The sequence below is a fragment of the Myotis myotis genome, unplaced genomic scaffold (genome assembly GCF_014108235.1).
Source record: "Myotis myotis isolate mMyoMyo1 unplaced genomic scaffold, mMyoMyo1.p scaffold_m19_p_10, whole genome shotgun sequence".
NCBI classification, from domain to species: Eukaryota; Metazoa; Chordata; class Mammalia; order Chiroptera; family Vespertilionidae; genus Myotis; species Myotis myotis.
The window spans coordinates 78,664,819-78,679,343 of record NW_023416314.1 but is presented as its reverse complement, the minus strand read 5'-3'; the positions used below and the strand labels follow the sequence as shown (position 1 = coordinate 78,679,343).

The following is a 14,525-nucleotide window of genomic DNA, read 5'->3' as shown; positions in this document are numbered from 1 at the left end:
AAGGCACCAGCCCAGGCCCAGGCCGACTGACCGTTTGTTGGGGGCAGGAAGTCACCAGCATCGTGTGATGGGTTGGATCCCTGGTTACTTCCAAGAAAGGTGACAGGCTGTGCTTGGAGAGATAGCTTGGGGAGTTTATTTGGCTTCATTGGATCCTGAGGCCGAGGCCCCAACCCTGGCCGGGGCAGCAGGAAGGCACCTAGAGAACCCTGGCCCTAGATGACCCCCAGGGCAGGGGGGTTCAGGCACTAAGCCCTGGGGCAGGGGCCACAGTAGCAGGACTTGGTCAAAAGTGCTGGTGACAGCTGAGGCCGGCCCCTCTCCCTCGCACCTCCCCTCCTCCCTGCGCTCCCCCTGGGGGCAATTCCCTGAGACAGGCTATGGTCCTCCTAACCAGCTGGGTACAGTGTCAGCCCCAGTGGGGCAGGTAAGTCAGGGGACCCACAGGTTGCAGGTATGCGGGGGGTGCAGGCCCCCCATCCAGTGTGAAGGCTTCCTGTGCAGTGTAGTGTTCCTGACCCCCAAAGGGGGCGGGGTCCCTGGGGGAAGCCAAGGCAGCGTCAGCGGCTGGCCCGGCTCCTGTTCCAGTGTATGCTGTGGCTCCTCTGGGGCAGCTGGAGCGTGGGGAGCAGCTGGTCCACTCACGGCCCTGCCTCCGGCATCCACGGGGCCTGGGCACCCATGTCTTTGGTCTGCGCCCTGCAGTCCTGAGGCCGCCCCCGGAAGGGGTTGGCAGGTGGAGAGTCCCAGAAGGGGTCTGAGTCTGGGAACAAGGTCCAGGGCGCCCGGCGGGGCGCAGGCTGTGGCGAGGGCAGGGGCGAAGGCCGTGGTCCAGCTGACACGAAGCTCCACGGGTCAATGCGGCTGCGAAGGGGTGAGGGCCGAGGTCGGCTGATGAGGCCCAGGGGCGGGGAGCGTGGGGTGCCCGGGGTGCCAGGAGCAGAGCGGGATATCCCTGGCGGGGGTGAAACAGTGCTTCCTGTGACGAGTGGGAGAAGAGCACAGGGTCAGGCAGCACCTACTCTTGGGGGTCCCAGGAGGCCTGTTTTCCCATCTGCACAGCGAGCTACTCGACTCCTCACGTCATGGCCCCTTTTGCTCCCCAGAGCATCTGTCTATAACGTGGTGGGTGGGAGCCGGGCCTCTAGAGCAGACAGGCCTGGGCTTGGATCCCAGCTCCACTGCTTGGCAGTGGGAGCCGCAAGTCTCTGGCTCTCCCTGTGCCTTCAATTTCCTCTTTTAAAAATGGGCCTAGCCAAAGCCGGTTTGGCTCAGTGGATAGAGCGTCGGCCTGCGGACTGAAAGGTCCCAGGTTCGATTCCGGTCAAGGGCATGTACCTGGGTTGCAGGCACTTCCCCAGTGGGGGATGTGCAGGAGGCAGCTGATCGATGTTTCTCTCTCATCGATGTTTCTAACTCTCTATCTCTCTCCCTTCCTCTCTGTAAAAAATCAATAAAATATATGTTAAAAAAAGAAAGCTATTGCTTTAAAAAAATGAATAAATAAAAAAAATAAAAATAAAAAAAAATAAAAATGGGTCTAACAAGAGTAGCTGGTTCACAGGGTTCCTACAGTAATTGCAGCAATCTCTGTAAAGCACTAGAAACAGTGCCCGCACCAGCAGGCAACGAGCAGGCGTCTGCCATCACTGTTGTCATTATTCCTTCTATTATTTCTCAACTAGCCTGGCGGGCCCTGCTCCACTCCTGCCCACTGGTGGCTGAACTCAGAATTCAGTTCCTTTCAAGCGTGCCCAGCGCCCAGGTGTGGGGCCCAGCGCCCAGGTGTGGGGCCCAGCGCCCAGGTGTGGGGCCCAGCGCCCAGGTGTGGGGCCCAGCGCCCAGGTGTGGGGCCCAGCGCTCAGGTGTGGGGTCCAGCACTCAGGTGTGGGGACCAGCGCCCAGGTGTGGGGACCAGCGCTCAGGTATGGGGTCCAGCACTCAGGTGTGGGGCCCAGCGCCCAGGTGTGGGGACCAGCGCTCAGGTGTGGGGACCAGCGCCCAGGTGTGGGGACCAGCGCTCAGGTGTGGGGTCCAGCACTCAGGTGTGGGGACCAGCGCTCAGGTGTGGGGTCCAGCACCCAGGTGTGGGGACCAGCGGAGAAGTGGGCCTGGCCCTACTGCCCTGCATGCCCCCACCAGCCCTTCCTCCCCTCCCCATCACCAGGCAGGAGGCCTGCACTGGGCCACTCACCACGCCTCCCTTCCTCGCGTCTGGGACTCTTGGCCGACGGCTGACCTGCAGGGACACCCAGCTCCAGCAGCAGGGGCGCGGGGGTGGGTGGGCCTGGGGCGTCGGGGCTCAACCGAGAAATGGGGGCTTGGGGCGTCTTGGGGGAAGAGCGGATGAGCCGGGAGGGGAGTGGGGAAGGGGGCTGGGTGGGAGACAGGGTGGGGGGCGTTGGCTGGGGCTCCCCACGCTCTCGGCCCTGGCCCCCAGGCGGCTGCAGGTCGCGGCCGAGGCCCAGTGAGGCGAGCAGGGCAGTGCCGCGCAGCAGTGCACGCTGGATCAGCTTGGGGGTCCCAGAGCCGCTGCTGCGTTCAGCCGGGGCTGGCCGCCGGGGCTCCTCTGGCTCTGGGCTCGGCCTTGGGGGGTTACCTGGTGGTGAGGGTGGGGCAGAGGTTAGGGGACCTTCAGGTGGGGTGCTCTGGTATCCCTCATCGGCCCTGGTATGAGGTCCGAGTTAACATCTTCCCTGACCCCGCCCATCGTGCCTCCCCCCTCGCACACATCCAAGTCTTTCAAGAAGTGGGGGTGGGGGGTGGGGGGAGGCAGTGCAGGCCAAAGAAGCAGCAGGGGCAAAGCCTGGGAGGCAGCTCCGTGCCCTGGAGCAGAGATGGGGGGTGGGGGGAGGAAGAGGGGTCACCAGGAGGCAAGCATTGGCCAGATCCTCAAAGGCCAGCCAGGAGCACCTGCAGGGCCCCCAGGACAGGATTAGGGCCTGAGCCCTGTGCCCACATTCTTCCTGGATGGGCAGAGCCTGGCCCTTCTGCCTGCCTGTCCCCCTTCAGTGGTAGCTTATCTGGGGCAGCAGGTGAACTCCAATGCACACATCACTGTCCCTGTTCCCGAAACGAGGAAACGGGCTCAGCGAGGTTGTTGCTTGTGCCAGCCCCCAGCTGAATGATTTAGGGAATGACGCTGGCCGATCTCATTCCTCAAGAGTCCCAGGATCAGAGAGGTCAAGGGCTTGTCTAAGGCTGCACAGCCAGGAGGGGGCGGAGCAGGCCTCACTCTAGGCAGGGGCAACGGAGCCTTTGCTCTCCACCACTTTCCAACCTTTCTGCTCTGATTTCAGGACATCTGCGTCCTATTGTGGGCCTAGGAGCCTGTCAAACCCCAATCTTGTCCGGTCCTCCTTGGCTCTAGAACAGGGGTGGGCAAACTTTTTGACTCGAGGGCCACAATGGGTTCTTAAACTGGACCGGAGGCCGGAACAAAAGCATGGATGGAGTGTTTGTAGGAACTAATATAAATTCAAAGTAAACATCATTACATAAAAGGGTACGGTCTTTTTTTTTTTTAGTTTTATTCATTTCAAACGGGCCGGATCGGGCCGTAGTTTGCCCACGGCTGCTCTAGAACCTGCCATGGCTCTCCACTGCCAAGAGAAGAAAGTCCATGCTCCTTGGCTGGGCCTTCAAAGCCCTCCCCAGCCTTCCCCCTCCCCCTTCCCTGTCTCCTTGGGCCAAACGTAGAGTGGGCCTGCCTGGAGCGGAGCACTGGGCGGGGCATCGAGAGAAAGAACTAAAACTGGGAGAAAATGAGCTTCTACTTTGAATCAGAACTTGTTTCTTTGTTGTTGTTGTTTTTGGGGAGTGGGGGTCCCTGTTCTCAGCCACAACCCTGACCCAGTCTCTCTGCCTCTGAAGACAGGTCTCTGCATAAAAACTCCCCACCATTTTCAGGCTCTTCCTTCACTGGCGCCTGCTTACTTTTCCAGCTTTGCTCACTCATTCATTCGACAAACTTCTACTGACAAACTTCCATTGTCAGGGCTGCACTGGGCTTCACAGACCCAGGAGGTGCAGGCCTAGTGCTCTCCTGTCACTGCCTGGCTCTCAACTCTGCTCTGAGTCCAGCCCGACTTCCTTTTGCTCAGGTCAGGTGAGCCCCACGTCTGCGCACACACATTCCCTCTGCCCAGCACACCTTCCCCACCCATCAAGACCCAGCTCAGATGTCGCCTCCTCTGGGAAGCTGGTATTGTGATTTGTAATAAGAAATATATACTTGGTCTTCCTCTCATTCCAGGCACAGAGCTCCTAAAACCCCGGGAATTCTCTAAGTGATAGAGTGACAAAGGTGAAAGGAGCACCTTTTAAAATTCAGAACAAGCCCCGCTGACCACACCTGAGTTCATATTAACGGGGTGACGTTGGGAAAGCCCTTAGGGATAGGGGTCTGGTCGCCAGAGGAACCAGCCACATCATTAGAGCTGGAACTTTCCAGGGAGGGGAGGGGCTGGAGATTGAGTTCAATCACCAATGAGTTCATCAATCCATCATATCCACTTAATGAAGCCTCTATAAAAACCCCAGCTGGAGGGGCTTGGAGAACTTCCTGAACACATCTGGATGCTGGGAAAGTGGTGCATGCAGAGAGGGTGTTGGTGCCCACGCTCCTTCCCATACCCCTTGCCCTCCGCATCTTTCATCTGGTTCTTCTTGATCTGTATCCTTTATAATAAACTGGTAATCTAGTAAGTAAAGTTTTCCCGAGTTCTGTGAGATGCTCTAGCAAATGATCAAACCTGAGGAGGGCTTGTGGGGATCTCCAGTTATAGCCAGTAGGTCAGACACACAGGTGACAGCCCGCACTGGCATCTGAAGTGGGGGCAGTCTTGAGGGACTGAGCCCTTAACCCATGGGGTCCAGGTAACTAACTCCAGGCAAACAGTGTCGGAAATGAACTGAATTGGAGTGGAAAGAAGTTCTTGCAGGGGGCTGGGAGGTTAAGGTCCTGTACTCTTGTGGGCGACTGGAGTGCGGCTTGCGCTAGGGCAGTGGTCGGCAAACTGCGGCTCGCGAGCCACATGCGGCTCTTTGGCCCCTTGACTGTGGCTCTTCCACAAAATACTGACTTCTGCACATGGGCCACGAAGTTTCAATCGCACTGTTCGTGCGCGCCCGCACGTGGTATTTTGTGGAAGAGCCACACTCAAGGGGCCAAAGAGCCGCATGTGGCTCGCGAGCCGCAGTTTGCCGACCACTGCGCTAGGGTAACCCAGCGCTCAGCCCGTAGCTGGGCGGGGGCAGGTGATGTCCTTTCAGGTAACCATTCTATCTTCCTTCCCTCCCTAGAGCCTGCCGAAGGCATAGTGACTGCCTTGGGGCCAGGAAAGAGCCCTCTCAGACTCTGGGCTCCCTGAGGTTGGCTTCATCCAGCTCAGTTGTGGGCCTACAGTTCAGAACTGGGTTCTAGGGCTGGCTTTGCTGTGCCTGCTGGCTTCTGGTCGTCTCCCCACAGTACCCGCAGAAAGAGTGCAGCAAAAAGTCTTCTGGGGGCCAACAAGGCCACTCACCATTGAGTGTTGGGGGTGTGGACGGAGATCCTAAGGGGGATGAGTCATCTGAATCCAGGTACCAGGTGGCTTCGTCCATGCGGGACCTTCTCCTGGTTACAGGAGGGGAAGGGAGTTGTGCTTTGTGAGTCCAGGACCGTTGGAAGGCAGAGAATACTGGAGTTGGGGGCACTCAGGCACTCACCTCCCATTCTGGGCTTCCCCAGGCTTGGGGGAACTGGGACCCCAGGCCCAGCATGCTCGGCGTTCTCCATTGCTTGAGTCCTCCTGGCGTCGGGGGGACTGGCGGCCCCATGCCTGGCCTGGTTCTGCAGGCTCCACTGTGGCGGGAAAACCAGCAGAGTCTGAGCTGAGGCCAAGAGCTCGGACCCTGTGCTCTGGCATCGCGAGAATCAGGCTCCAGAGGCAGCATGCTAGGATGGCAGCGGGCTGGGCTCCAATCCATCCCTGGGTGGGCTTTGGGCCACAGAGAACTTAACAGAATTGGGGCTTCCTAGGTGGGTTTGGGTCCTGGGGTAGGGAGCAGGGGGGGGACAATCTCATCTAGTCCTTCAGCGGGCATTTGCTGTTTAGTAGTTAATTTGCTGTTTAGTAGTTAATTTGCTGTTTAGTAGTTAGTACAGACACGGCAGAAATCCACCTGGGTTTGAATTCTGCACTGTTATTAGCTGTGTAATGTTAGGCAAGTTACTTTTCTCACTTTCCTAATTTATAAAACTTAATAAGGACAGCTCCCTCACAAAGTTATTGTGAGGAATTAAGTCAATATTAGCAAGACACTTAGAAAAACGAGGACTCATAAAATTGGAAAATACTAGTATCCTACAACTGTTTGACGTTTTACAAGGTAGTAAAATGAATGCTGCTGGGGGAACGCGAAGGTACCAGTCTAGACTGATAGCGAAGGGAGACTGGGGCCGAGGAGAAGGTTGGACAGAAAGGTAAGAGGTGGGGCAAGGGCAGAGGGAGGTGAGGCTTCTTACACTGGATGGCCCGAAACCGGGGAAAGGTGGGCGAGTCCCCAGCTCCGACCTCGAACACGTTTCTCCTCCGGTCCAGGCCGGGCGAGGCCTGCACAGTGATTCGGTGTTTGAAGTCTGGGTTTGGGAAGGAAGCAGGGCCAGTTCGTGGTGAAGGAGAGCCAAGGTCCCAACCTGCAGGGGCCCTGGGCCGGCTCGTAGGCAGCGCGGGGACCGGGCCTGGCACGATGGGGATGTGGCTGGGGCCAGCTTACTGCCCTCCGGGGCCCTGGGCTCTCGGTAAGGATAGCGGACCGCCCGCCCGGACCCCAGCATCCGGAGGAGAGCGCCGGAGCCCGATTCCCAGCGGCCGCCGCCGCCCCGCCCCGCCCCTCGGCCTTCCCAGAACTTCCAGGGTCCCCGCCCCTTCCCCGTTGCAGCCACTCTCAGGCCGACATGCAAATGTCCCCGCCAGAACCCGCCCACAAACACGCCGAGTCCCAACCCCGACCAGCCGTCAGCTCGCGGGCCCACCCACTGACTCCCCGAATCAATCAGCGCGAAGGCCTGGCCCCGCCCCCCGCCCGCGCAGCCAATGGCGGGCGGCGCGCGGGCCCGCCCCTTACCGAGTGGCATACTGATGCGCTCGCCGCCGTCGCGCGCGCGGAGCTTGCTGCGCTTGAAGGTGCCGCGGCGGCGGCGCACGTGCGGGCGCTCGCGGTCCACCTGCTGCAACAGCAGCGTCAGCTCGCGCTCGAACACCTCCAGCTCCCACTGAGCCAGCAGGTGTTCGCGCCGCCGCAGCTGCTCGGCCTGGGAGCGCTGCTCACGCGCCGCGCGGGTCAGCTCCTCCTCGCGGCTCAGTAGTTCCTGTGTCCGGGACAGTGGAGACGGTGGGGTCAGTCCTGGCGCCCGCCCCAACTCTCTGCCCGAAGGAGGCCCGAGTGTCTCCTTCCAACCCCGGGACCCTGACTCCTCCCACCTTTTCCTTGGCCCGCAGCTCATCGAAAAGGCCTTGGATCTCACGCTTCCAGCCTTCCTGCATGGAATGGAAGGAGTCCCGCGGCATTTCCCGCAGGACCTGGGCCTCCAGCGCCTCCAGCTGCTGCAGGATGGAGGCGAAGTCGGGCCTGCGGTGGGGGTCCTGCGCCCAACAATCTGGGGACACAGGATGGAGAGGGGACAGAGTAAGAAGAGGTCTGCGGGTGGAGGAGCTCTGTCCCTCACCCTCCCGCACCATCCCCTTACCGGCCATGAGCTGTGCGAAGGGCTCGGGGCAGGTGGATGGGATGGGCAGTGTGAGCTTGTTAACAGCCACTCCGTAGGCTACAGCAAGGCAGTCGATGCCACGGTAGGGCACCTCTCCAGTCAGCAATTCCCACAACAGCACCCCAAAGCTGTGGGAGAGAGAAGGGTGTGTCCTCTCCTCTACTCATTGCCATTTCACCCCAAAGCAACCAGGAACTGAATGGCTTGAGCCCCTCCCCCTGAGCTCCACCTGTCTGCCCAGCCCTAGATTTTGGCAGCCACATCTACCCCGTCCAGCCTCCCTCCAGGCCGCACCTCCAGACATCGCTGCCCTTGGAGAAGGTGGAAGCCTTGATGACCTCGGGCGCCATCCAGGCATAGGTGCCGGCGGCACTCATTTGTGTGGTTTTGTGCCACTCTCGGGCCAGGCCGAAGTCAGTGATCTTCAGGGTCTTGTGCTCCATGTCGTCACCCTCAATGGGCTGCAGCAGCAGAACTGGGGAAGAGAGAGAGGCAGGACTGTGGTTGCTGCAGGCTCAGGTGGGAGGGACCAGGGAGGAGCTGGGAGCTAACTCCTCTGACACACATGTAGCTGGGTGCTGGGGGCATGCAGGTGATCTTGCCCAGGAAGGAGAGCTTGCTGCTGGGGCTGGGATGGAATCAGACAAAAATAACAATACTGAGAAATGTTTCCAGAGGGGCTACTATAAGCCAGGCATTTTACACTCAGTTCTAGCAGTCACACACAAAAATGTTGTGAGGTAGACATCATTATCCCCATTTTACAGATGAAGAAACTGAGCAAGGACATGACTTGGCTAAGGTCATAAGCAAATTAAACAGAGATTCCAATCTAGTCTGTGAGGTTCCAAAGCCAGGCCTATAACTTTCTCCTAATGCTGCATTGAATAGAAACTAGCAATGTAGCAGCCTCTTAGCCTTGATGGCCTTAATTTCAAGAGAAACCCGTGTCTGGCCATTTTGCTAAAGCAGGAGTGTGGATCAGAACCTCCCTTGGGGTGGGGAGCAGGAGGCAGCCCTTTGGTGAGAAAGGAAGCCCAACAGGCACCACAGACCCCCGGTGCCCATATCGCAGCGTGGCCAGTGCAGCCACTCCCACGGGAGCGAGACTCCAAAAGATAACTACTAACGCAGCTGGATGTGGAGGGAAAGGGAGGGGTCTGAGAAGATGATGGTTCTTGCCCAGAAAGGAGGAGCTTGGGATAAATGTAGGAGTGGATGGTTAGACTTGGCAGGGGCTCATGGCTTTGACCCAAATGGGGCCACCGTATCTGCACAGAGAGAAGCAGCAACTTGCAAACCTCTCATCAGGAAAAACATGGCTCAAATGAGAGGAGTTTGAGAGGACAAAGCAACAGAATCATCCAGGGTCTGAAAGGGCCTCTCTCCCTTTCTGGTTGTAGAAAACTGCACTGCAGAGAAGTGACATTCAGAAACGACATTTCTGAATATGGGTCACTCCAGAGCACACCTCAGCCCTCCTGCCCAGGTGACAGCATCATAATGGGGGCAGCACAGGGTACTGGGGGTGGAGCACCAGCGTGTCACTCGGTCAGGGGCGGGCCCCAGCACCTAACACAGCCCAGTGAGTCAGAGAAGACTTCTCAGAAGAGGTGGCAGAACCAGGGTACTCACTTTTCCAGGCCTAAAGCCACAACTGATCCTGATTCTGGCCAAGCTCTCTGGGCCTTGTGGGGGCATCTGGCACTGCTCCCCAACCCTTCCCCAAGGTCCTTGACTCCTGGGGCCTCTGACTGCTTGTGTTTCCTTCAGGGCCTCCCCTGCCCTCAGCCCTTTCCATGCAGGTGTTCCTCAGAGCCCGGCCTCTCCTAAACCTCTGCCCACTGCTCCCAGACTGTTCTGGCTCTCCCGGGTGCCAGCCACCCCTTGGCATCTCCCATACTTGGACCTCTAGGCCAGAAGTCAATTCAGCTACCCATCAGCTGGCCTACCTGATGTCCACCGGCCCTCAACAACCACCGGCATCATCCACCAGGCCCGGCAAATCTTCTTGCCAATTCTCCTAATTCAGAAGATGGTCCTACAATCTCCCCTCTCCTCTGAGCCCGACTGGGGCTGAGTCCTGAACAGTTAATAAAGCCGGGGGTGATAACAAAAGCCACCTCAGAGGGTGGGCATGAGATCCCACTTTCTAAAGCCTCAGCACCGGGTCTGACATCGGCATGAGCATGCTGGACGCCAGTTGTGCTAAAGACTCTGCCACTCGCTAACATCTCTCTGTAGACTCTCTCTTCTCCATCCTCCATCACAACTTACTCTGGCTTGGCTGCTGGAGGCTCAGAACTGGACCTTTTAGGAAACCCTATAGGAGCTCATTCCCAAGAACTGCAACAGGCTGGGGGCAGGTGGCTGGGGTGGGACCAGCCAAAGGGGTCTGTGTGCCAGGGTTGGGAAGGGACTCCTGTCTCCTCTGGTGCCAGGACCCACCCATCCTCTCGCAGACCAACCCTGGCTGCTTCCTGGCTGTGTCTCTAGCCACATGTGAGACCTCTTGGACGAGCGAAGCACTTGCTGTACCAGTATCTCAGGCCGGAGGCCAGCCGCTCCTTTTCAGCCAGCTAATCTGAGACCCAGATAACTCACCCAAAGTCTCGGGACTTCTTTGTATGGGTGGCCTTTCTGCCCCCCCCCCCCCCCCAGCTGGACCTGACAGCTTCAGTGTCTCGTCCTCTCCCCTGCATCTCCTGTTTTTCCCCAAGTGCTTTGAATTTGTCCCAACCCAAGCTGCTCTTCTGATGTCTGGTGTAGACCTTGGGAATGGGGTGGTCAGGGGCCATCTGGAAGAGCGAGAGCTAGGGAGCCCCCTCTCAGTGTCCCCTGAGGGCTCCCTGGCCCCAGCCCCCTCCCAGGCTGGCCTCTGTGGGGCTCGGGAGCCGCCTAGGCCGCTCACACCTCTTCCGCTTCCCTCCCATGGTCTCTACTTCTCCTTTCTGGGGGCCTGGCGCAGGTCTCCAACTGGGGGGGTCCTTCGGGGGAGAATTGGGGGAGGTCAGCCCCAGGCCGGGCTGGCTGGTCAGTCCTGTGACTCGTGGGCCTGGAGAATTCCCCCTCCACTCCCCGCCAGGCTTCCTCACAAGGCCCCCATTGTCCAGGAAAATCACGCCATTGTTTCCTGCCTGCGCCCCCCCAGTCCAGTCCAGGGACTCCCCCGCCCCAATCCCGCAGACAGTACCTCAGGCCTAGGACTGGGGTCTGCAAGGTGGGAGGCCAGGCTAGGGAGGCTGAGGGCACCCCGCCTGCCCTTAACCACCACCCAGACTCTGGGAGAGAAGCAGGGGGACTGGAGGGGAGTGGGGGTGCAATCCCTGGCTCCTTCCTCTCCCACAAGCCCCCCACCCCCAGCTCTTTCCTCCCCTGTAGGCAGCTGGACTGGGGAGGGAGCAGAGGCTGGAGCAGGGGCAGGAAGCTGGCTCAGGGGCAGCAGGAAACGCAGGAAGCGGTGGGGAGGGTGGGGAGCAGGGGCCTGGGCTATTGTTCCATTTTTTCTGGAAAGAAAACTGGAGGAAAAACAGAAGATGGAGTCCCCTCCCCCTGGGGCCTTCGGGGAATCCCCCTCAGGCTGGGCAGGGAGTGGGGGGTCCTAGATGGCTAGAACCCAGAAGTGAGGCTGAGAGGTGGAAACTGCCCCCTGCTACAGATGACAGGAGGGGGTGGGTGGCTGGCAGACATCCCCTGGCCCCTTCTGGCCCTGGCCAGGGCTTGGATATCACTGGGTCCTGGCGTTCTCCCTCCAGGTCCCTTGTCCATGGTCAGCCCAGCCCAGGAGGCTCAAAATATACAGCTCCCCCTGCAAGAGCTGCCCATGCCTCTCCAGTAATCCCACTGGCCCCTCCTGCACTTCCTTTTGCTCTGTAGCCTACACCCGGCCTCCCCAGGCCCAGCCTGTGTCCCCCCACTACTGTGCTGGGTACTGCCTCCTGGCCTTTGCTCTTGTCAGGCCCTGCCGGACATCCAATTGGGTGCCTCCCTGAACGCTGACTGCTTTTGGCCTGTGCGAAGCTTGTCTGCTGGAGGAAGCGCTCTGAACTTGTCCCTCCTTGTTTTGGGTCCCTGCTGAGCAGTGTGCAATCCCAAATGGCTGAGGATGGAGGCCTCGTCCCACCACACCCACCCCAAGGGCTGATTCTAGGCGAGGCCCCGTTGGTGAGCCAATCTCCAAATATCCACACTCACGACTGAGGACCTACTGTGTGCTGGCATCAGACACCAGGGCTTGCCAAGACTGTTAAGCCATTTTCCCCGCCCCGTTACTCCCTTTTTACAGAGTCTGAAATTGAGGCTCTGAGTTGAAATAACCACCTAGAGGTCATGCAGCCGGGGGGGGGGGGGGGGGGACCAGAATTCCAGCCCACGACCACCAGGCTTTCCCCTCGGAGACTCTGTTCTAGAGTACCTGCCCATCACAAGAGGAGGGGAGAGGAGACAGCCAGCAGCACAGGTGTGAATTTTAGGGGACAGGAAGGTGAGTGCCAGCATCCAGTGTCCTGCTACCTTGAGGTGGCCATCCTTAGGCAGGATCCTTAGGGCCCACCTGAGCGATCCCAATTTTTTAGCTTCTGTAAGCTGGGGCCAAGAACTTCTGCGGCTGGGGCATGAAAGACTCCGGTGCCTGGTACTCCTGCTTTGGGGGCAGTGGGCATCCCAGTCAACTGGGACTCCCCTTGGGCAAGAGATCCTGCCTCTAGTGCCACAGAGGCCATCCTGGGAGAGGGCTGGGAGCCAGTACCTTTCAGAGGCCAGGTAGCCCCAGTAGGTTCAGCTAGAGTTGGCAGTATGTGTGCACTTGGGCCATGCCACCCTCCAACCCTGCTCCCCCAAACTCACTGTTGTTGGACTTGAGGTCTCGGTGGATGACGGGCACCAGGGCCTCACAATGCAGGTAGTGCATCCCCCGGGCGATCTGCACAGCCCAGTTGACCAGCACGTGGGGGGGTACACGCCGCCCAGCCAGGGCACGGCTGAGGGGACCACCAGCTGCGTACTCCATCACCAGGCACAGGTTGGGCTCCTCCAGGCACACCGCCTTGAGGGCAATGATGTTGGGGTGTGCCAGCATGGCGAAGAGCCGGGCCTCCTGGCGCACACTCTCAGCCGTCACACTGATGTCCTCGTCGGGGTCCTGCCGAGCTGCCTTCACAGCCACCAGCTCACCTCGCCAGCTCCCACGGTACACCTTGCCGAAGCCACCAATGCCGATCACCTCCTCCAGCCGCAGCTCCTGGAAGCTGGCCACCTCACAGGGGGGCGGGCCGCCCCGAGACACATAGTTGGACGGAAAGATGCCTACCTGGCCGCCTACCTGGCCCGCCCACCAGCCCTCGTCGCCGGAGATAGCTGCATCCCGGGACAGCACCTCCACACGGTCACCCTTCCGCAGGGCCAGCTCGTCCTGCCCATTGGGCTCGTAGTCAAACAAGGCTGTCCACACAGGGTTGGCATAAGCCGCTGCTTTCGGGGACCCCTCTGGCCAGCTTCCGCCGCTGCCACCGCCGCCCCCACTGCCACCGCCGTTCCATGAACCCAGCGGGCTCTTGAGGAAGAGGTTCTTCAAGGGCTCCATGGCTGGGAGCGGGCGTTGGGGCCGGTGGGGGACCTTCCCTGGGTGCCCCGGGTCTCCACCCCTGCTGGCTGCGGAGGCCCTAGTCCCGGAACCCGGGCATGCGGGCCCTGGCCCTCAGCCCCAGACCCACGCCTCTCTGGGGAGCCAGGAGTGTCGCCTCCTGGCCCGCCGCATCTCGGGCTTTCCGAGGAGGGCCAGCCAGGCCAATGTGGTCAGGCTCGGGGGGTGGGACCCCGGGGTCTCTGGCGTCTCACCATTGCCAGCTCAGAAGGGCCTGGCGTCCCTCCGCAGTCCCGGGAGCCTGGCTCCAGCACCCGCCAAGTGTAAGGCGGCGCCGGCCAGGGGCAGCGCCCGGGCTCCGGTTGGGTCTTTTCGCGCCGGGGTGGCTGGAGCGTCCCTAGTTGGGCCGAGCTGCCCCTTCCTGGCCCAGCTCCCTCGGCCCGATGGCTCCAACCCCCGTTCCCTTCTTCCTCCTCCCTTTGTACTTTGGCCCCGGGGGCGGGAGGCAGAGGTGGAGGGTGGAGTTTCACTTTTTTCCGCTCTTCTCCCTCCTGCAGGAAACAGCATCAGATGACGCGAGCGGGTAGCACCGCTCCCGAACCGGAGGCTGCGGGAGACCAAGCAGGCGAGTTCCCGGTCGCGGTGCAGAAGACGGAAGGAGGGCAGGGCAGCCCCGGCCCCGGCCGAGGTTGTCTCTGATGAGGATGGGCCACCCCCGCCCTCTGCATCAGCGTCAGCTAAGATCCTGGCTTGGAAGTGGCGTAAACCCGAGTCTGGTCTCGGCTCCCAAGTTGTGACCCATCCTCTCCGCGCCTCATTCTCGCATCTGAAATGGGGACCAGCTTTGCAGAGCTAGTGGGGCGGGGGTGGGGGAAATTGGAGGAGGACAGAACTGGCTGCACTTCAAATTCTTGCAGCGGGTTGTCTAAGGCGCTCCTCTTCCCCTCACCAGCGAAGCAGTTCGCTTCTTCATGCCTCTTCCCAAGTAGGCAGAAACCCGAGACCTGTCCTGAACTTAGGCAGCGATTGGAGTCAGAATAGTTAAGTCGCCCTCAGCCACAGTGTTGACCCCAATTGCCTTGAGCCTGTCACTTTAAGAAAAACGACGCTATCCTGTTTCGACTATTCCCGCCTGTTCTGGAGTGTCGCTCTCTGCACTCCAAATCTGAGCTCTGACCCGGAAGTAGAGGC

At 59.9% G+C, this 14,525-nt stretch overlaps 1 protein-coding gene across 2 annotated transcripts; it reads right to left on the bottom strand.

The window, feature by feature from the left end:
• Positions 1–113: 113 nt before the first annotated feature.
• Positions 114–13,925, bottom strand: MAP3K11 (mitogen-activated protein kinase kinase kinase 11). 2 transcript variants are annotated; one of them, XM_036326659.1, is made up of 10 exons: positions 12,599–13,925; positions 8,048–8,228; positions 7,733–7,881; positions 7,467–7,642; positions 7,111–7,354; positions 6,509–6,622; positions 5,710–5,845; positions 5,526–5,617; positions 2,195–2,599; positions 114–979 (listed from the first exon to the last, which is right to left on the bottom strand). In XM_036326659.1, the coding sequence occupies exons 1-10, from the start codon at positions 13,332–13,334 to the stop codon at positions 642–644; spliced, it is 2,571 nt and encodes an 856-aa protein (XP_036182552.1). In that variant the 5' UTR covers positions 13,335–13,925; the 3' UTR covers positions 114–641. The 2 variants fall into 2 exon arrangements, with proteins under 2 accessions (XP_036182552.1, XP_036182553.1); XM_036326660.1 differs by lacking the exon at positions 2,195–2,599.
• Between the last annotated feature and the right edge of the window lie 600 nt (positions 13,926–14,525).

Coding starts and splice junctions, on each gene's coding strand:
- MAP3K11 (XM_036326659.1), bottom strand. CDS start 13,334: ATGGAGCCCTTGAAGAACCTCTTCCTCAAGAGCCCGCTGGGTTCATGG. Junction 6,623..7,110: donor GCGCATCAGTATGCCACTCG/GTAAGGGGCGGG, acceptor TCCCAAACCCAG/ACTTCAAACACCGAATCACT. Junction 5,618..5,709: donor GGGGAAGCCCAGAATGGGAG/GTGAGTGCCTGA, acceptor TCCTGTAACCAG/GAGAAGGTCCCGCATGGACG.